At 34.9% G+C, this 21,881-nt stretch overlaps 1 protein-coding gene across 9 annotated transcripts in view; it reads right to left on the reverse strand.

Annotated features, from left to right (window-relative positions):
- Window positions 1–14,947, reverse strand: part of camk2d1 (calcium/calmodulin-dependent protein kinase (CaM kinase) II delta 1) — a 98,624-nt gene extending 83,677 nt beyond the window's left edge. For all 9 annotated transcript variants that reach the window (XM_026268149.1, XM_026268147.1, XM_026268145.1 and 6 more), the window contains exons 1-2: window positions 14,656–14,947; window positions 14,049–14,143 (exon numbers count right to left, since the gene is read on the reverse strand). In XM_026268149.1, coding sequence (XP_026123934.1) covers window positions 14,049–14,143; window positions 14,656–14,717 — 157 coding nt within the window. In that variant the 5' untranslated portion in view covers window positions 14,718–14,947. The remainder of the gene's footprint in view (window positions 1–14,048; window positions 14,144–14,655) is intronic.
- Between the last annotated feature and the right edge of the window lie 6,934 nt (window positions 14,948–21,881).

Genomic DNA, 21,881 nt, shown 5'->3' on the forward strand with positions numbered 1-21,881 from the left:
GAGAAATATTTGAGCACACATTCATATTCCACATTATTTGGTTCCATGTCTGCCTTTAAACTCCCCTAAACATCACAAGAAAATGAACCATGACTTAAAATGCTAGTCAAACAGCCCCTCTCAGTCTAAGTGGGTGGTTCATGGCCGAAATTAGCTAATAAGTGGACCATGTTTAATGTTGATCATCAAATGTCTGGCTACTATCAAACTACCAGCTCCTCGACTTACAAAACCCTCTTGGACATATCTCTCCATTATCTGGTTCAATTTGAGGCACAATTACACAAAAGTTTTCAAATATCAGCATCCATATTCGTAGCATTTACATTGTCCTTTTAATGTGGTGCATAATACGTATTTTTTAAGCCTTACATTATCTGTTGTTTGCCACAAATGTATCAAATCTGGCTGCTGACATCGGTATCACACAACCCACTGGCCACAACAGATGTGTACTATGATGTGTAGATGTGTCTCTAACAAGGGCTTTAAATATTTACACAGACGTCACAAATTTATTTTATTCTAATTCACAAGATCTTGAGTAGATCTGATATAGATTTGCTTGGTTATATCAGGTGAAGTACATGTCAAATCTATATCGGCTCATCAAAATGAAGACAAATTAATTCTTAATAACATCCCAAATATGTCAGTAAATCAGCTTGCAAACAATATGTAACATAACATTACATTTACCTAAGAAAATACATTCAATAGCCATAATTTGATAGTTAGCAAAAACTAATCTGGAGAGCAGCATTTTTCTTAATAATTGCATTGGATTGCATATTTTTAACCAAATTGGTCAGTCAAATTTATTGTATGTTTAAATAAATCTGTCGGAAAAATTGTTGACATCTATAATAGACATGCAATGTGCCCGATACATATCCAAATCAACTGATGTTGAATATAAACCAACTGAAACCAAAACTAATCAAGACTATGTGAATCAGAATTTAATTGATTTGTAAAATGTGTGCCCTATTAAGAGCGGTCCATAAAGTTGGACTCTTTGGTGACCATATAGCACATACAGTAGGTTGGAGGACAATAATCACCCGTGCTCCTATTATACCAGTGCATTTTCAGAAAAAAATGCAGCCATGAAAGGATTGTGGGGTGTTTCATCCTTCTAAATCAATAAAATAGACTTAAAGTGTCCCTATTATGCAATTTTCATGGTTCCTAATATTGTTTTGGGAGTCTCCTACAATAACATTACATGCATACAAGGTCAAATTTTTTTTATTATTTTTTTTATTTTTTTTTGTCAAAATATGCATTTAATAGCGATTGATGGCCTAGTCTGTTGCGATTAGTCTATAGCATACAGCAGTGTAGGAAATCATATGCCTATTTCAATATTTTTGTATTTTATATTTTGAAACTCTTTTGAACACATAGATTGACACATCTATTATTTATCATACTTGCAAGTTGTGATTCAGTGGTCAGCAGCTGGTCCAAATAAACAGGATACTAATCCATCTTTCAACAGCAAGCGTTTTGTGAATCCTGTGTTGAACTCCCAGAGATTAGAGAAGCAGTCGTCAGTAGAAGGACGTGTTTGTGGGCGGGGTCAAGTTGTATGCAGCTGACCAACATAGATGCGCATTATGCAAATGTGTTACCTTGTGGCGTGTAGCCGTACTAACGACTTGTAATAGGCTGTACAGAGTCAATTCTTTATTTTGGGAGGCAATAACTTTTTTACCCTGCACTTTCAGCTTTACTATTTTGCAGACCATTTACATTCACATTAGGGCTGAACGATATGGGCAAAATTTCATATCTCGATTTTCATGCCAGATATCTCGATATCGATACAATACGATATGACTATGTGTTCTTTTGCTAAGCACGACCTGCACAACACGTCACTCTGGTTCACATCGTCTTTTCTGAATCCAAAATACTTCCAAATTATGGAAGATGATTTATCTTTTGGCACCAAGTCAGATTCTGCACTGCCACCGGCCGCATTATCTCCCACACTCTTTTTCTTTCTTTCTAATTTATCCCCTGTCTCTGTACAGTGTGCATAGACATTGGAACGGGGGGGGGGGGTGTATTGTTTTTAATAGATAGTAATATCTTGAAAATCATATCTAGATATAGATACGATAATGATATATTGTTCAGCCCTAATTCACATATGGCTACATTACTAGGGATGGGTACCGAAACCCGGTATTAAAATGGCCCCGGGGCTAAATTATGAAAGACCGTAGTATCAGTAAGATCTGCTTTCGGTACTGGAGGGGAAAAAAATATGTACTATGTATTTTTGCTTAATAATGTTATCGTGCACATTTTTATCTCACCAAACATTTCTAATGTGCGATCATATTAAGACGTTTGTCTGTGAGATCTGCGAGATCTCTCATGCACGCCGCGGAGGCTGTCTGTCAGTCACACACACACACACCACAACGAGCACGGCGCACACACACAGTATGAAAACTCCCACTTAATAATAAAGAGTGACAATGGCGAAGAGATTTGCTTAATAATTTTTTTCGTGCACATTTTATCTTACCAAACATTTCTAATTTGAAATATTATTAAGACGTTTGTCTGTGAGATCTGCGAGATCTCTCATGCGCGCCGCAGAGACTGTCTGTCAGTCACACACACACAACAAGAACGAGCGTGGCGCACACACACGCATAAGGGGCCGTTCACATATCGCAATTTTGCGTGCTCAAGTTCATTATTTCAAATGTAGGCGTGCGGTATGCGCGCTCATAATGGAAGCGACGGGGTCGCGATGCGCACGCAGTGTGATGCGCTCGTTTTTTTCAGGTGCGTCCGCACCACATTCAGATAAAAACATCATGACTTTTCAGAATGCTGCAAGCGCACCACAGGTCATTTGGGGAAAATCAGAAAGCGGCGCGCCTAGCGTTTTCCACGCGTTTTTAGACGCGATATGTACGGCCCCTTACAGTATGAAAACTCCCGCTTAATACAAAGAGTGACGATGGTGGAGAGAGCAAAACATTACAAAGTGTGGTTATACTTCACTAGAGTTGATGCAGACAACGCTCGTTGTCATAAGTGCAACAAATATTTGCATGTAAGGGCGGAAACAAAAGCAATCTGTCAAAGCATCTTTCAAAAAGTCCATTATGTGCAGACAGAGAAATGTAAAGTTTTCGACTGCCTAACACAACACAAAGTAACACAACACAAAGTACCGATAAGAATACCGTTAAAGTACTGGACCATTAAGCAGTAACGGTAAGAGTAGTAATACCATTAAAACCTTAACGATACCCATCCCGATACATTACACACTGCATGAAAGGCAATATTGGAAATGGCATAATAGGGGCACTTTAAAATGGCCAGGCACAAGCAAAAAAACCAAAAGACCACATCCAGACCTTTCTTAGCAATCATTGAAATTCTTTAATGTAATATCCTAAGCCTTGATATGTTTTCTTTTTACTTCTGATTTTGGAGTGTGTGGTCTTATAAAGATCAGTTGTTTCTTCCATATAGCATCAATATGTTGTTGATGGCTAATTCTTTATGTTATAAAGCTCTTGCTTTATGTGATCATTCTCTTTACAAAGCTTTGTAATCTCTTGTAGAATCCTGAATTATATTTGTCAATATCTTAGTCAGCTAATGGCACTTCGGTTTTAACCTTGCTATTTCTATCCATTAATTCTCCACTGTTTTCCCAAAATCACTTCTTAAAGATCCCCTGTAATGAGACTACAAATTATATAAAATACTCCAGACCAGGGAGCCCCTTTCACTGATACAAATGTTCTGAACGTGTTATTATTGACAGGGGGAAAAAGTTTATAAATTACACTAGAAATGAATATGCCAGTACAGTATAAATTATTGATCTAACAAACCCATATTGTACAATTGGCATTTTATATTCTACCCATTGCTGACAGACCAATGGATTTCAACCAAATTAAAGAATTAGGAATTTCTTTTGTTTCTTAATAACTTTTGGATGTTAAGATCACACAAGCACACATGATACCATGAGTATTCACTTTTATAGAGACACATCCATTGGAATTGTCAAAGCCTAAGTAGAATTAATGGAATCAAATGAGCTCACTGCTATTTCTTTTAACACTCAATATTACATGAGTATACATGGGCCACTACCTGTGAAGGATAAAAAAGAAAGGGGGAGAGATTAATTCAGAATCAACTTGCCAATAAATCCCTGTGGTGAGAGGCTTCCAACTCAAGATCCTTTAATATTCAGAGTGCAACCCCAAAGTCAAGAAGAGGGAATCCCTATTCAGCGGTGACCTTCAGCGGATGATGGAAATTAAATGGGCTTCGCTTGCTCTCTATCTAGCTCTCTCTCTCTCTGACACACATTTAAACAGTGAACAGACACACATGCTCACATATCTTACCCGATATATACAACATACTAATTAGATTTCTTTTCTCTTTTTTTTTAAATCACGAATAACATTTTTGATTATTAGCACTTACAGCTCATGAAAGTAAAAAATCCAGTATCTCAAAATATTACAATATTTACATTTGAGTTTCATTAATTATTCCTACAGTATAAATTCTGGGTATCTCTTTTCCTATGAAACCACAATAATGGAAAATACATCTGATTGCTGCCCAGAAGACAATCATAGACACTCTCCACAAAGAAGGTAAGTCACAAAAGGTCATTACTGAAAAGGGTGGCTGTTCACAGAGTGCTGTATCAAAGCATATTAAATTTAAAGTTGAGAGTAGGAAAAGGTGCACAAGCAACAGGGATGACCTGTATTTGATGCACTGTAAACTCTGTGAAGGTGCACAACTCGCCGTCGCTTTGCGCTGTTTCTCACACATGCAAAGAGAGAGATCGAGAGTCTTACCATGCTGAATCGATGTGCTACATGTAAACTATATTATTTGTATTTTCCTGTCAAAATAATGGAGTTCATTTAGAATTATTCAGCTTTTTAGAACAAGCAGAAGATATGCAGGTTTTACCGGTAGTGGGCAGAACTAATGCGCGAAAGGCAATCTCATTGGCTGGTGCTCATTTATTACTGTCAATATTCATGAACCCAGCAGCTCATTAATCCATAGTGCATTGCATATTTTTAGTATGGTAGTAGAAGAAGCAGTAGTAGTATGTTTAAATAATAATTAATATCATCTATTACTTTTATTTTTCCAATAGCACCAGAGAATAAGTTCTTAAAGAACTGTTGTATAAGATGAGTATCACATTTGCACTAGTGTAATATTGTTGAAATGCCCAATGCCCACCACTATATATATATATATATATATATATATATATATATATATATATATATATATATATTGATGTTCATTGAAGTTCAGAGTTTTGCATTGTATCTAAAAGGGGAGTCTTAACTTTCAGGTCCAATTCTCTATGAAATTTTTTTTGTACATAAAAAATTATAATAATAATAAAATAAGTTTTTATGGTATAAAAATTTTACATTTTGATGTTTTTTGAGGAAAATTTCACATCCAACTACCCCACTCCAACATTTTCTCCTGTATGTCAACTTTCAGCTTTTACTGTTAGATTCTCTGTACACTTCTTTGTACCCTTCACAGTAACAGGGGTCTCATGCACAAAGGAATGATTTATTTATTTATTTCCATTGGTATGAGTATGAGTCAATACTGGGACACTATAGCCATCCCACGCTTGCACTCAGCAAACAGCTGCCTCTGAAAGCTCAGCCAGACATGAAACACAAGGCTTCCACAACACCCCTTGTCTATTATGCTATTGACAGGTTGACCCATGAAGGACCAAAGACGCAAGAAATGGGCCTGCTTTACAGTGGGTGGCAAGTGATGTCACAAGTTTCTAAAGGTAGGCTACCTTTCAAGTCTACTACAAGTAATAAAAAAATAAAAATAGGCCAACTTGCTCATGATTAAAGCAACGCTACAGTCTAAAGAATACTGGAAACCATAATAAAATAATAACAAAAAACTATACTATAAAAAATAAACATTTAATTAGTACCCATTGTTTCTCTGTCTGTACTTGTTCTGTGAACAATGACAATAAAGTTGACATGAATTAAGTGCATTTAAGTGCCATTCAGTTGGGGTTTTAAAAAAAGCATTTTCTGAGATGCACATTAAACATTCAAGTTTTTTTATTTTTTTATTTTTTTGTAGTAGTAGGCTATGTACATTCTGCTAAACAATTAAACAATAGTCTTTAACCGGACTTTTATTTTTACAGTTCTTTCATCAATTTTTATGTGATGTGACGCTAGTTTTACTCAAATCAAACGGTCAAATGCTCATGAAGTGACTGTCAGAGCAGTTCTGGAGATGTTGTTCATGTGTTCAAGTCCTTATTTAGTGAGACAGCAGACGCTGAAATCAACGGAGCGTCACTTGCGCTTCAGTGTGTGTGATAAAGGGAGACGCACTTCTGCTCCATTCATTAACAGAGACACACAGTACATGCAGGATTCATATTTAAATAGACTGTTCCGGCTTAATATTTACAGATATTAGTCCATATTGTGATTTGATGAGGCTATATGATCAAATTTTACTGAGCAGTTTAAATCAGTAGTGGTAATCTGGAGTGCGTTTCCCAAAAGTATTGTTAGCTAGCTATGGTCACAAGTTCAGCTGAACTTCATAAATAATGGAATTTGTGACCATAGTTGCTATGGGAAATGCAACCCTGGTAGACATGCTATATACTCCAAAAGATTTACAATTTCAAAATGACAGAAATTGAGAACAGAACATTTTTGGCGAGATTCAAAAATGACAGTATTTAAGGAATGTATAAACTGTCTAAATTGTATAAAACTGTATGACCAAGAGCTTTAGTTTCCGTCTCTTAATACATGTCCTACGGCTCGAAGGCTGCACCAGGATTTTATATCTTCTGGTACTTGCCCATGCAAAGCTCACAGCCACAATGGAACAGTATTATGGGCGTTGTTATGCAGTTATGTTTGGACTGGTTTTTGTTTGCTATGCAGTTGCTAGAATTTTATGGGCGGTTGCTAGGTGGTTATTTACTGGCTTACTTCAGAGTTTCTATGATATTTTTGTCACTGTTTTTGTCAACCAATTTTTATTATTATTTCAAATCGCTAGTCTGATTAATTAGAAAAATAATAAAAACAGCTAAAAACAGCTTTAAATGAAGCCATGCTGCTGACTTTCTACATCCAGGATTTTATTACGTAATAAAGATGGTTAAATCAGCACGAGACTGTCGACACAGAGACAGATCAACACCTGCTTCCCCATCATAGTCTCTTTATCCCAGCCACTGATGCATTAGTGAAGTGACAGGCAGGAGAAGCACAACAGGATCACTGTACTAATAATAACATTAGGATCCTTTGGAAGGTAATGCTAGGCTGTAAAGTGGCGTGGCTGTTTATTTTCAACTACGCGATTGTCTCAGTAGAGTAATATTTGTTTGTTCGGGTACATTTCACTATGAATTCTTTGATCAACCAATCCCATTTCAACTCAGGCTTTGCAGACAGACTTTTACAGAAAGACCTTTACAGTAAAAAAAAATGCTGCAGAGATTACTTTTTTGTAGGTAAAAAAATGGAAACACGTAAGCATTTTAGCACTTCTGGATCCATCGTCCTGAAGTCAATGGGTTGTTAATATCTGAAATAAGGTCTGTGGTTAACAGAAGCTCAAGATATATTGATATCTATTCTATGACATTAAATCTACATTTACATTTAGTCATTTTGCAGATGCTTTTATCCAAATGAGGACAATGGAAGCAAACAAAAACAATAAGAGAACAATGATATACAAGTGCTATAACAAGTCTCAGTTAGCTTAAACACAGTACACGTAGCTAGGGCTTTTAAATCAGATAATAAATAAAAAGAAAACAGATAGAAAAGAAAAAGAATAAATCAAGCTATTGTTAGAGGTATTTTTTTATTAATATTGTATAATAAATGAAAAGAAAACAGAGTAGGCAAGGCAGCTCATTCCACCAGGAGGGAACATTTAATTGAAATACATCAGGAATACTTCTAGGCTGTCTAACAAATATATATATATATATATATATATATATATATATATATATATATATATATATATATATATATATATTAGGGCTGGGACAACGCGTCGAGGTCATCGATGATGTCGACACAAAAAATACGTTGACGCAAAATATGCGCATCGATTCGTCGACCTGTTTTTATTTCTCTAAAAACGTTTGCAAAACGTTAACTTTATGTGCGCTGAATATACGCGATGGCAGGATCAACATTCTGTCCCACGTTATATAACCAATCCAGGGGTTTTTCTGCATTGATCTTTTTTTTGGCGGCTGTCAAAGCCTTATTTGATCGGTGAGTGATGTAGAATAGAATGACTGCCGAGCCTGACAGGGCGCGTAGTCGCATACGAGAGAGAGAGCCCCGGCTGCGCGCACTCACAGTCTTCAAACAACACGAGCACTTCTTGCTCTCTCTCTCCCTTGTGCATATTAATCAAAATCATTAAACACGATAGAAAAATGGCGAAACACCAAAGTTTCACGCGCGCTCGCAGACTCACAGTCTTCAAACTACACGAGTGCTGTCTTGCGCTCTCTCTCTCTCTCTCTCTCTCTCTCTTTCTCCCTCCCTCCCTCATGCATATTAACCAAAATCATTAGACACGATAGAAAAAGGGTGGAACGCCAAAGTATCACGTGGAGCATTCTCACGTGGAGTTTTCTAGTTATTTTATTTTATTTATTTTTTTGGAAAAGCACTCTCTGTATTAGCTTAAAGCCCTCAAGTTTACATTGGTTACTGTATTCTTTCAATTGCTCTAAACAAGTATTTTGGGTGACCTTTTTTATTGAATGATAGACATCAAGTTGTTGTTATTTTCATCTGAAAGAAGAACTTTTTTTCAATAAACTAGGCCCTATGTGTTCAGTAAGCTTGTTTCAGTAAGCTATGTGTTTTCAAGGCTTCAAGGTTTTATTGAATGCTATCTCTATACAAGTGCAAAGTAATGCATTCTTAGTGAGTCTTTTATTTTGTAATTTTAAGAGCAATAAACATATATTGCAATGTTAAGGAATTCATGTTTTTTTTTCATTCAGATATGTAAATCAACATGTATAAATTGTTAGTAGTCAATTAATGGGGAGATAATCGAAATCGAATATATATATATATATATATATATATATATATATATATATATATATAAAATCACTGTGGCATTTTATGTATGAAACATTTACATTGCATTTACATTTATTCATTTAGCAGACACTTTTATCCAAAGCGACTTACAGATGAAGACAGTGGAAGCAATCAAAAACAACAAAAAGAGCAATGATATACAAGTGCTATAACAAGTCTCAGTTAGCTTAAACACAGTACACGTAGCTAGGGCTTTTAAATCAGATAATAAATAAAAAGAAAACAGATAGAAAAGAAAAAGAATAAATCAAGCTATTGTTAGAGGTATTTTTTTTATTAATATTGTATAATAAATGAAAAGAAAACAGAGTAGGCAAGGCAGCTCATTCCACCAGGAGGGAACATTTAATTGAAATACATCAGGAATACTTCTAGGCTGTCTAACAAATATATATATATATATATATATATATATATATATATATATATATATATATATATATATATATATATATATATATATATATATATTAGGGCTGGGACAACGCGTCGAGGTCATCGATGATGTCGACACAAAAAATACGTTGACGCAAAATATGCGCATCGATTCGTCGACCTGTTTTTATTTCTCTAAAAACGTTTGCAAAACGTTAACTTTATGTGCGCTGAATATACGCGATGGCAGGATCAACATTCTGTCCCACGTTATATAACCAATCCAGGGGTTTTTCTGCATTGATCTTTTTTTTGGCGGCTGTCAAAGCCTTATTTGATCGGTGAGTGATGTAGAATAGAATGACTGCCGAGCCTGACAGGGCGAGTAGTCGCATACGAGAGAGAGAGCCCCGGCTGCGCGCACTCACAGTCTTCAAACAACACGAGCACTTCTTGCTCTCTCTCTCCCTTGTGCATATTAATCAAAATCATTAAACACGATAGAAAAATGGCGAAACACCAAAGTTTCACGCGCGCTCGCAGACTCACAGTCTTCAAACTACACGAGTGCTGTCTTGCGCTCTCTCTCTCTCTCTCTCTCTCTCTCTCTCTCTTTCTCCCTCCCTCCCTCATGCATATTAACCAAAATCATTAGACACGATAGAAAAAGGGTGGAACGCCAAAGTATCACGTGGAGCATTCTCACGTGGAGTTTTCTAGTTATTTTATTTTATTTATTTTTTTGGAAAAGCACTCTCTGTATTAGCTTAAAGCCCTCAAGTTTACATTGGTTACTGTATTCTTTCAATTGCTCTAAACAAGTATTTTGGGTGACCTTTTTTATTGAATGATAGACATCAAGTTGTTGTTATTTTCATCTGAAAGAAGAACTTTTTTTCAATAAACTAGGCCCTATGTGTTCAGTAAGCTTGTTTCAGTAAGCTATGTGTTTTCAAGGCTTCAAGGTTTTATTGAATGCTATCTCTATACAAGTGCAAAGTAATGCATTCTTAGTGAGTCTTTTATTTTGTAATTTTAAGAGCAATAAACATATATTGCAATGTTAAGGAATTCATGTTTTTTTTTCATTCAGATATGTAAATCAACATGTATAAATTGTTAGTAGTCAATTAATGGGGAGATAATCGAAATCGAATATATATATATATATATATATATATATATATATATATATATATATAAAATCACTGTGGCATTTTATGTATGAAACATTTACATTGCATTTACATTTATTCATTTAGCAGACACTTTTATCCAAAGCGACTTACAGATGAAGACAGTGGAAGCAATCAAAAACAACAAAAAGAGCAATGATATACAAGTGCTATAACAAGTCTCAGTTAGCTTAAACACAGTACACGTAGCTAGGGCTTTTAAATCAGATAATAAATAAAAAGAAAACAGATAGAAAAGAAAAAGAATAAATCAAGCTATTGTTAGAGGTATTTTTTTATTAATATTGTATAATAAATGAAAAGAAAACAGAGTAGGCAAGGCAGCTCATTCCACCAGGAGGGAACATTTAATTGAAATACATCAGGAATACTTCTAGGCTGTCTAACAAATATATATATATATATATATATATATATATATATATATATATATATATATATATATATATATATATATATATATATATATATATATATATATATTAGGGCTGGGACAACGCGTCGAGGTCATCGATGATGTCGACACAAAAAATACGTTGACGCAAAATATGCGCATCGATTCGTCGACCTGTTTTTATTTCTCTAAAAACGTTTGCAAAACGTTAACTTTATGTGCGCTGAATATACGCGATGGCAGGATCAACATTCTGTCCCACGTTATATAACCAATCCAGGGGTTTTTCTGCATTGATCTTTTTTTTGGCGGCTGTCAAAGCCTTATTTGATCGGTGAGTGATGTAGAATAGAATGACTGCCGAGCCTGACAGGGCGCGTAGTCGCATACGAGAGAGAGAGCCCCGGCTGCGCGCACTCACAGTCTTCAAACAACACGAGCACTTCTTGCTCTCTCTCTCCCTTGTGCATATTAATCAAAATCATTAAACACGATAGAAAAATGGCGAAACACCAAAGTTTCACGCGCGCTCGCAGACTCACAGTCTTCAAACTACACGAGTGCTGTCTTGCGCTCTCTCTCTCTCTCTCTCTCTCTCTCTTTCTCCCTCCCTCCCTCATGCATATTAACCAAAATCATTAGACACGATAGAAAAAGGGTGGAACGCCAAAGTATCACGTGGAGCATTCTCACGTGGAGTTTTCTAGTTATTTTATTTTATTTATTTTTTTGGAAAAGCACTCTCTGTATTAGCTTAAAGCCCTCAAGTTTACATTGGTTACTGTATTCTTTCAATTGCTCTAAACAAGTATTTTGGGTGACCTTTTTTATTGAATGATAGACATCAAGTTGTTGTTATTTTCATCTGAAAGAAGAACTTTTTTTCAATAAACTAGGCCCTATGTGTTCAGTAAGCTTGTTTCAGTAAGCTATGTGTTTTCAAGGCTTCAAGGTTTTATTGAATGCTATCTCTATACAAGTGCAAAATAATGCATTCTTAGTGAGTCTTTTATTTTGTAATTTTAAGAGCAATAAACATATATTGCAATGTTAAGGAATTCATGTTTTTTTTTCATTCAGATATGTAAATCAACATGTATAAATTGTTAGTAGTCAATTAATGGGGAGATAATCGAAATCGAATATATATATATATATATATATATATATATATATATATATATATATATATATATATAAAATCACTGTGGCATTTTATGTATGAAACATTTACATTGCATTTACATTTATTCATTTAGCAGACACTTTTATCCAAAGCGACTTACAGATGAAGACAGTGGAAGCAATCAAAAACAACAAAAAGAGCAATGATATATAAGTGCTATAACAAGTCTCAGTTAGGTTAACACAGTACACGTAGCATGGGATTTTAAATAATATAATAAATAAAAAGAAAACAGATAGAATAAAAAAATAAAAATAAAAGAATAGAGCAAGCTAGTTAGAGGTCTTTACACATACACACACATACATATACAATTGCATAATAAATTAAAAGAAAATAGAATACAAAAAGATTAGAAAGGTAGTTAGATTTTTTTAAAGAATAGAATTAAAATAGTGAGTGTTAAAGTTAGAGGGTCAAATAAAGATGGAAGAGATGGGTTTTAAGCCGATTCTTGAAGATGGCTAAGTACTCAGCTGCTCGGATTGAGTTGGGGATTTCATTCCACCAGAAGGGAACATTTAATTTAAAAGTCCGTAAAAGTACAGAGAGTGATCAATAAACACTCCCTTTATAAGCAGTGGATCTGTCAATCACATAGCACAAGTTTATTATTGACATAGAGCTTTGCACTCTGGCCAAAACTCTCAGTAAAACCAATGGCAATGTCTACTTAGCATATTGAATACTTTATTTACATTGTGTCTGCACTGTTATGATGAAAGCATTTATGAGATTGCAGAAATTGTGAGGTTACTGCATTCCTATGCTCGAAAGATAAGGCTTTGATAGACCACAATGCTTAGTACTGCAATGGGAGTAGGTCTAAATTTAATGCTTTAATCAGCACATTTAAGGATTAGTTCATCTCAGCAGCTTTGATAGTAAAAACAGAGTAAATGAGTTCCACATGTTACAATTATTTCATATGCAGAGATATTACCCAATCAGTGGACATTTGCAATGAGGTCTTAAAGGAGACCTGCACATTTAAACAGATTGTTTAAATCAGGGTAGGAATCGCCTTTTATTTTCTAAATTTGGAATATTACTTAATTATTTTATTATATACAAATTATGGTAGCACTTTATTTTACAGTTCTGTTCCTCATGTACATACTATGTACTTATTATAGTAATTACAATAACTATGTAATAACTAGGTACTAACCCTGAACCTACCCCTAAACCTAACCCTACCCCATGTAGTTACCTTGTGTTACCAGAACTTTCTTGGATAAATACACTGTAATTACACTATTATTACATGTTAGTACACGTACTGTAAAATGAAGTGCAACCCAAATTATTATTTCTGAGTTGTTAACGACTTTGATTTAAAAATCCTTCTAACATAATAAGAACACCTCAGGAGACATTATGCATTTTAAAATGCATTTCATGACCCCTTTAATACTTAGGGTTAGGGGTTCGTTCTACTTAACCCTAAAAATAAACAGTAGCAATAGTAATGTTTGCTCTAGCAACTACGTTATTTACGCTATATGGCCAAGAACAGCTGTGGTTTTGTACATGTATTCAAAAGCAATGACCTAACTGTGGTTACAGTATCACCACAATAACACGCTTAATCAAAGTTCAAGTTCAACACCATACTCAGCTGAAGCAGTTGTTCTTATTTTCACCATATGATATTCTCAACAGAGTGAACTCACCTCTGGCAGACAGCTTTTTGGTGTTGATGATTTTGGCAGCATATTCCTGACCAGTAGAGATTTTCATACATCTTCTAACCACAGAAAAGGCTCCTCTGGAAATCAGAAAGCACATACACATATAATCAACTTTGTTTGATTTATTTACACTATATTACGTGTATATTTCTGATAATGCAGAACTGTCCTGTTCATAACTGTGAAAATTCTACTCCGATCCCCTCTGCCATTTCTTAAAGAAAAAAAAAGTTAAGCATTTTTACAACCTTGTCTTGAATATCCCCACTGAATATTCTAGAATGTGCGATGTTTAAGAACATGCTTCTCAACATCAACGAAACTCCGTTCTTTAAGTAAATAAGCATGGCGTTTTAAATAGGGGAATTCCGCTGTTTGCTATTCCCGCCGAAAACAGGAAAAGAATAATACAAATAGAACAGTATTATCGTCAAAACAGCACATGAAAGAAGCCGAGAAGAGACTTGCGACCGCAGGTAAGGTTACAGAATCAGGTAAGGGCTAACAGGTATCTGTCAGCCTGCACTTTTCAAAAAAAAAAAAAATGTTTCAGATTGTTATTAGAAGCGTGTGCATAACTAATACTTACTTCCCCAGTTCTTCATACAGCTGATATTCGTCGGTAAACCTGGTGCAGGTTGTTGAAGCCATGCTGAGAGCGACGGGAAGAACAATCTGAGCGCAAAAGTGAAATCTGCGGTTACCTCTTCCTGTATATCCTCACTGCAGAGCGAAAGTAAATGTTTCAACTCTGGAAAGAAATGAAAATGTCCAAGTCTGTCACTACAAATGCTCTTGCAGGTGTGAGATGGTGACTGGCACTGTTTTGACACCTATTTGAAGTTGAAGCGCCGCACCTCTTGTGATCAAGAGATGTCCGATTCGCGAACGTGTTCTTTTAAACCGGTTCTTTTTAACGATTCAATAGAACCGATTAGAGGGTGTATGTGAATCATTCGAGTTTTGGGGGACTTTCATTAGGTTACACGCCAGTGTTTCTAGTCACAAACGCGTAGAGGATGGAATAGATTTAAGAATAAATGGCGAGCTCATTTTGTCCGTCATATACATAGAAAGAATACCAAAATTACGGAGGCTATACGATGAAACCAACATTTTATATATATATATATATATATATATATATATATATATATATATATATATATATATATATATATATATATATATATATATTGCTTATACTTTTCATTATTTTATAATAGCCTATTATTCTAAAGGTTGCATTATAATTTATACAGCCAACATAAAATGTGTCTGAAATTTGTAACAGTGCAGTCTTAATTATCTCTTATTCACTTCTCGATGTAATATCATAAATAACATTTTGTGTTACAATCAAGTTTTAAAAAATACATTTATATCAAGACTTGTATATAAATGACATTTGGAATGAATTGAAATGTAACTGTGAACTACCAAAACCTATTACAAAGATATTGCCTATGATAAACAATAGTAGCCTAGGTTATTTAACTTTATTCATTCACTACTAAAAAAGAACTGCAAATCTGTAATTGTTTGATGATTCACATAGAAAGAAGAATCATTTCGTTTGACCGAGTGAATCGAGTTTCCCAACAGTACACACACACACGCTCACATCTCGCTTCCTGCTGTAACAGCGGCTGTTGAATCTAGTGTAAGAGCTCCCTCTGGCGGCACAAACACGCGTGTACGAGTGTCTGGAAAGACCACGGTGTATAGATTATTTTAATCGCAGGAAATTAGCAAATGTGTGACGGTAGACTTGTTGATAGACTGATAACGCTAGTCTAAAATGAAGCATCATACAGTACTGTTCATCCTTAAGCACTGTCACCTTGAGTTAACGGGATGACCAATTATCCTCTTAAATTACTAATCTTGTAAATCCTGTGGAGCGTTTCTTCCTCATCTACTACTGTCTTAAAAATCAATGTGATGATAAAAAGCTCCTTTCCCTCTCTTGGCATTTCAGATAAGGTATATTTGTCTCTCTTTAAACACCTGAATATTTATTGTAGGGTTGTTTAATGAAAGTGAATTTACTTTGAAGTACACACACACTATTACTTTTGTCAGTGGTCTCTTGTAGTGAATTACAGAAAACTGCAAATAGAAATCCACTGCCCAATATTTAACGTCACCAATACAATTAAATTAAATAAATAAATAAATAAACAGTAAAAAAAAAAGAAAAGAAAAATACATTCTAAAAGAAGTTTAAAATTCACAATATTAAGTTGATGTAATAATAAATAGTATGTCAACATAAATGTTTAATTGATAAACAACAACAACAAACATCTGTAGAAAAACAGATAATGTCTTTTTTGACCAGTAAATTTTTTTCTGTTAAACGTACAAATAAAACACTATACAATGCAATGCTTTTAAAATATGTGTAAAATACTATCTGTAAAAATCAGTACAGAAAATTCCTTCAAATTAAAAGAGCACACTGGGCTGTATTTGATTTTTGTAATGAGTGTAATGTAAACTAAGAGTTAAACTGTTCAGAAGGGGTGGGGATGTGGGGTAGGAGGGAGTGACAGAGACTTTAACAGCCTGACAGGAAAAAGCTGTTAGAGTGTCTGGTAGTGGCGTTATAGATACTCTTAAACCCTTTTCCAGATGGCAGCGGGTTACATTCATGGGATGGGTGTGAGGGGTCAGCAATAATTCTAGATGCACTGCAGATGCTGTGTTTGCTGATGAATTCTCTGAGAGGAGTCTCTCTGGGGGGTCAGAGACACTGCAGTTCCCAAACCAGACAATGATGCAGAGGATGATCTCAAGTAGTCTAACTGGCTGTTTGGATTCCAGTTCCAACACTAACCAATAGCCCACATAGCCTATAGATGACCTCAGCATAAGGAAATACATTTCAGAGGTGGAAATGGTTTACTTTCTCTTACATATGAATATAAAATTATTTTTCATACTGATTCTTCACAGGTGTTTTACCCATGCAATGCATTAATCTCATTAAAGACGTAAATTGAATGGATGATGTCCTGTCAAAAAAATAATAATAATAATAATAATAAAAATCATATGACATTCCAGGAAATATCTTATAAAAACCATTCACCTATAGCTGAACCTTCCGTACCTGGGGACAGTCGTGGCTTAACGGTTAGAGTTGGACTTGAAAGCCAAAGGTCGCAGGTTTGAGTCTTGGATCTGGCAGGGATTGTAGGTGGGGGAGTGAATGACCAGTGCTTTCTTCACCTTCAATACCACGACTGAGGTGAGACCCTTGAGCGAGGCACCGAACCCCCAACTGCTCTCTGCAACACTGGCTGCCCACTGCTCCAGGTGTGTGTCTGTATGTGTGTTCACTACTCACTGCTGTGTGTGGGCACTTGGATGGGTTAAATGCAGAGCAAAAATTATGAGTATAAAAAAATCTAATGAAGACAATAAACACGATTATGATACAAATTTATCCAAGTTCTTCATGCCATCTTGGGTATATTCATAAGAATAAAGTATATTTTTAATGCGGTACTAATCAACATAGCCTTTATCACTTTAGAGTATCATTTTTTGGCATTCTCAATTTGTATAAATCAACATTTATAATTACAGTGTATACTTTTTTTCTTTATTTGCCCTAAAAAATGGGATAAAATGTGACAACATTTCCCATAGGTGAGGAACATAGTAACTGATGGGCATGTTGTAACATGACCATATGACAGCTTAAAATGTTATCTGATATATACAGTATGTGTGTGTGTGTGTGTGCGTGTGTGTGTGTGTGTGTATATATATATATATATTTTTTTTTTTTTTCTTTTTTATTAGATCTATATTTTATATTTCATTAGATTTATTCAATTTATTTTAATATTTATTAGATTTTTTTTAATATAGTTTTACATTTAGTAATTATTATAGTAAATATATATATATATATATATATATATATATATATATATATATATATATATATATATATATATATATATATATATATATACATTACAATGTGTCCCGTTTAGTTACTTGGGGAAGTACTGATCACAAAACAAATGTACAGCATAGTTCAAAACAACATGAGCAAATAGATGAAGAAACACATTCAGACATTTAGGAAAAAAAAGCATAGATGAACACAACACTCCCCTCCCTTCACACACAGCTCTTACAGAACAGGAGACACATAAAAAGTATATTATTTTGAACTCATTTTTATTTATTTTAAAATAATTTCATTTTTTTATGGATATGAAATTTTGGCATGATTTCTTTTTATTACTTGGAACATATTGGCCATCATAGTAAAGGTAATAAATTAGGCTAACTATACAAAGCAGACTTTATATCAAACAGATATGTTAAAGCATTGGTCTCAAACTCAATTCCTGGAGGGCCACAGCTCTGCACAGTTTTGCTCCAACCCTAATCTGTCATCCGCTATAAAGAATTAAAGAAACTAAACTTCTAGATAACAGATTGGAGATAAAATAATAATAGCAGAATTGTCTCCTTTTAAATAAACAAACACTTAGATGGAAAACTTACTTTAGCCAGAAATTTTATTTTGCTACGGCTCTTCTAGGGGAAGTTGTGGCCTAATGGTTAGAGGGTTGGACTCCCAATCGAAAGGTTGTGGGTTCTAGTCTCGGGCCGGACGGAATTGTGGGTGGGGGTAGTGCATGAACAGCTCTCTCTCCACCTTCAATACCACGACTTAGGTGCCCTTGAGCAAGGCATCGAACCCCCAACTGCTCCCCGGGCGCCGCAGCATAAATGGCTGCCCACTGCTCTGGGTGTGTGCTCACAGTGTGTGTGTGTGTTCACTGCTCTGTGTGTGTGCATTTCGGATGGGTTAAATGCAGAGCACAAATTGTTTGAGCAACAACAACAACAACAACAACAACAAAAATCTCCAAGATGCTTCTGGAAACCTACCTGCAAAGCAACCTGAAAAACTATGGGCAAGTGCACCTAGGGCAAAGGCTGCTTTAAACACAAAGGATGGTCACTCCAAATGTTGATTTCATTTGAGTAATAGAAGATAAATTATAAAGAAAATCTATGTGTGAGATAATTTTTGACAGCATCATCAGTTTACAGCATTTTTTCACAAGTGCCTAAAACTTTTAACATTACTATAACTTTGCAAGTAGGTTTCTTGGAGCATCATTGCAACAGTTCTTCTGGATTGAGTCTGTCTCAGTTTGTTCTGTTTCTTCATGTTATTCCAGACAGACTGATGATCGTGAGATCAAATCTCTGTGTGGAGCACTGGATGTTGTCAGGCTCCTTTTGAAAAAAAAAAAAAAAAAAAAACTGTTTCTCTGATTGCAAATGACAAATCTCACTGATCACTCTTTTATGTCGATGAGTAGATGCTCTAGTCATTCTCTAGACAAATTTATGACAAGAGACTGAGTGAACTGTTCTGTTGGCTCCAGCATTTTACTATGCTGTCATAAATAAACATAATTCTCTTGAGTCAAGAAGAAAGTTGCCTGATGTCATGTGAAAAAGGGCTTATTGATTTTGAGCGATAAATCCAAGTAAGATCACTGGAATGATTCTTTTCTTTTCTTTTTTTAAGTAAGGCTTTGATGCAAAGGCAAAAAGACAAAGGCAGTGAGACAAAGAGACCAAGCAGTGAGATATTTGATCAATGAAAAGTACTGAAATTGAAAGATTTAGATGTATCATTCTCACATTCTCAGATTTTAAAGAACATAGTAAAGCCTTTTCTTTAGCAGCGTATGGTTTAGACTGCAACAAGGCCAATTTTATTTATTAAATATCAGTAAAATATTTTGTGACAATCATTTTTCTAAAACCTTTACAACACATTTAAGCCTTTATAATAACTATTTCTGTTTACGATTGTAATTAATTTAGAATCTGTGCCAACAAGTTCCCAAGTGTCTTCTTTTAAATGAGGCTACTATTAGTCTAAAGGCTTCATGAATTATATAGCCTATTTTGCTGTATGCAATTTCTTGTGTTTGGGTTCAGAGTCGGGGGAGGAGTGCAAGTTATATATGGCCATAAAGCATATATACTAATATTTGCACATGCACGTTTTTACAAAAAATTTGATGGGAAACCAAAAGATTGAGAGGTAGTAATAGATTTTGAATGAAAGAGACAAAAATAAAAATAGCAACTTAGAGAGAAAAGACAGGGATAAAGAAGATACAGAGTAAAAAATATGAACCTGCCGAACCTTTGTCGGTTGCCAAAGAGTTCCAGAAATGCTTGGCTAACACTGGCCATTACAGGAAACAGGAATTTATACAAATATGCAAGCCAACAAACTTTATCAAAGTTATGTTTGCAATATATAAAGGTGAATGACTTTTACATAGAGAGAAATACACATAATACATGTTTATGTATATCAATATCAATACATAGCACAGACCAACATATATCAGCCAAGCATTTTGCAATTAACGTTATCTTCCAGTAACTATGGCCCATTAGCATTTTGTGTGTGGAACATTTTCCAAGTCAACTGAGAGCTTTGCCAGTTAATAATTAATTATTCCATTTCCATGAGTAAATATTGTGGCAGGTATTATTAAAACGTAGAACTATGCCTAGGATTTTTAATGTGGGCACATTATGCAATACAGAAAGGGCCTCCTCTAACAAGGTATAGCAGGCCAGGAGAAGCATGGACAAATGTGAACCAACCAACAGCATATATACAAAAAAAAAAAAAAAAAATGGAATAGCTCAGCCTTAAGGAATGCAAAGCACTGCCATGAAATCCAGCCCTGCAGGCAAGCTTAATACCTCCTGTTGACATATGAAGCTGGTAGAGTGTCATTCTGCTAGTTATTTGGTACATTAAATGTGGGGAATTGTAATCTGTTCCAGCTTTGTTTCACATGAGTTTTATGAAGACAGCTGTGGAGTATTGGCCAGGGACATCGGATTGTTCTCAAGGAAATGGTCCAGATTACATAATCCAGCTGCGTCATTTTGTTACGCTCTAGGGTAGCACCAAACAATAAAACTCATGTTCATTTTTTTTTCTATTTATTGGAATGTTCTGAGCTTCAAATGCATCTGGCTTATTGATTGACATAACCACACAGCTGAAAGCCACTGTAACAATCTCAGTAAAACATGGACTGCAGGAAAGTATTATGTCCTAAACATGCACAATGCAACAAGATTCAAGTAACGAGTTATTAAACCATGCACAATGAACGAGCTGTGTGACATGGCACAGTAATATACAATATGTATGTGTTGCTTATCACACAGCTATGTGGAAAGTGATTTTGGACCAAAGAGATTTAACTTTTGGCAGGGTAAGCCATTGCAATGCCACAGGTATTGAAACAAAGTTAATAACAAAATCTCTTCGTTGCTTTTGTAAGTGTGCAAGGATGTAAAAGGATGTTCTTTCTTTCTTTCTTTCTTAAATATTTTGGTAACACTTTTATAACTTGTTACACTGTTATAACTTTCACTAATATATCATTAACAAACATTATATAATGCTAAATGGATCATTAGTTAATGTATATATTCAAAGAGTTAGGAACTTGAGATAATGTGCTTGTACTAATTAACTTATTAAACATTACATAATGTTTAACAAATCATTATTTCATGTAATTTAAAATACTTGCAAATGTCAATGAAACGTTCAATCCCATATGATCAAGATCTAATTGAAAGTCTACTAATGATTTTAACAAATGTTATAAAATGTTTAAAAGCTTGTGTTAATGCACGACACTTGCTGCTAATGAGGTGTGATACGGGTGTGGTTAGGGACAGGTTTGGTGGTATGGGTAGGTTTAAGGGTTGGTT

The sequence above is a fragment of the Carassius auratus genome, chromosome 7 (assembly GCF_003368295.1).
Source record: "Carassius auratus strain Wakin chromosome 7, ASM336829v1, whole genome shotgun sequence".
Lineage (NCBI taxonomy): Eukaryota > Metazoa > Chordata > Actinopteri > Cypriniformes > Cyprinidae > Carassius > Carassius auratus.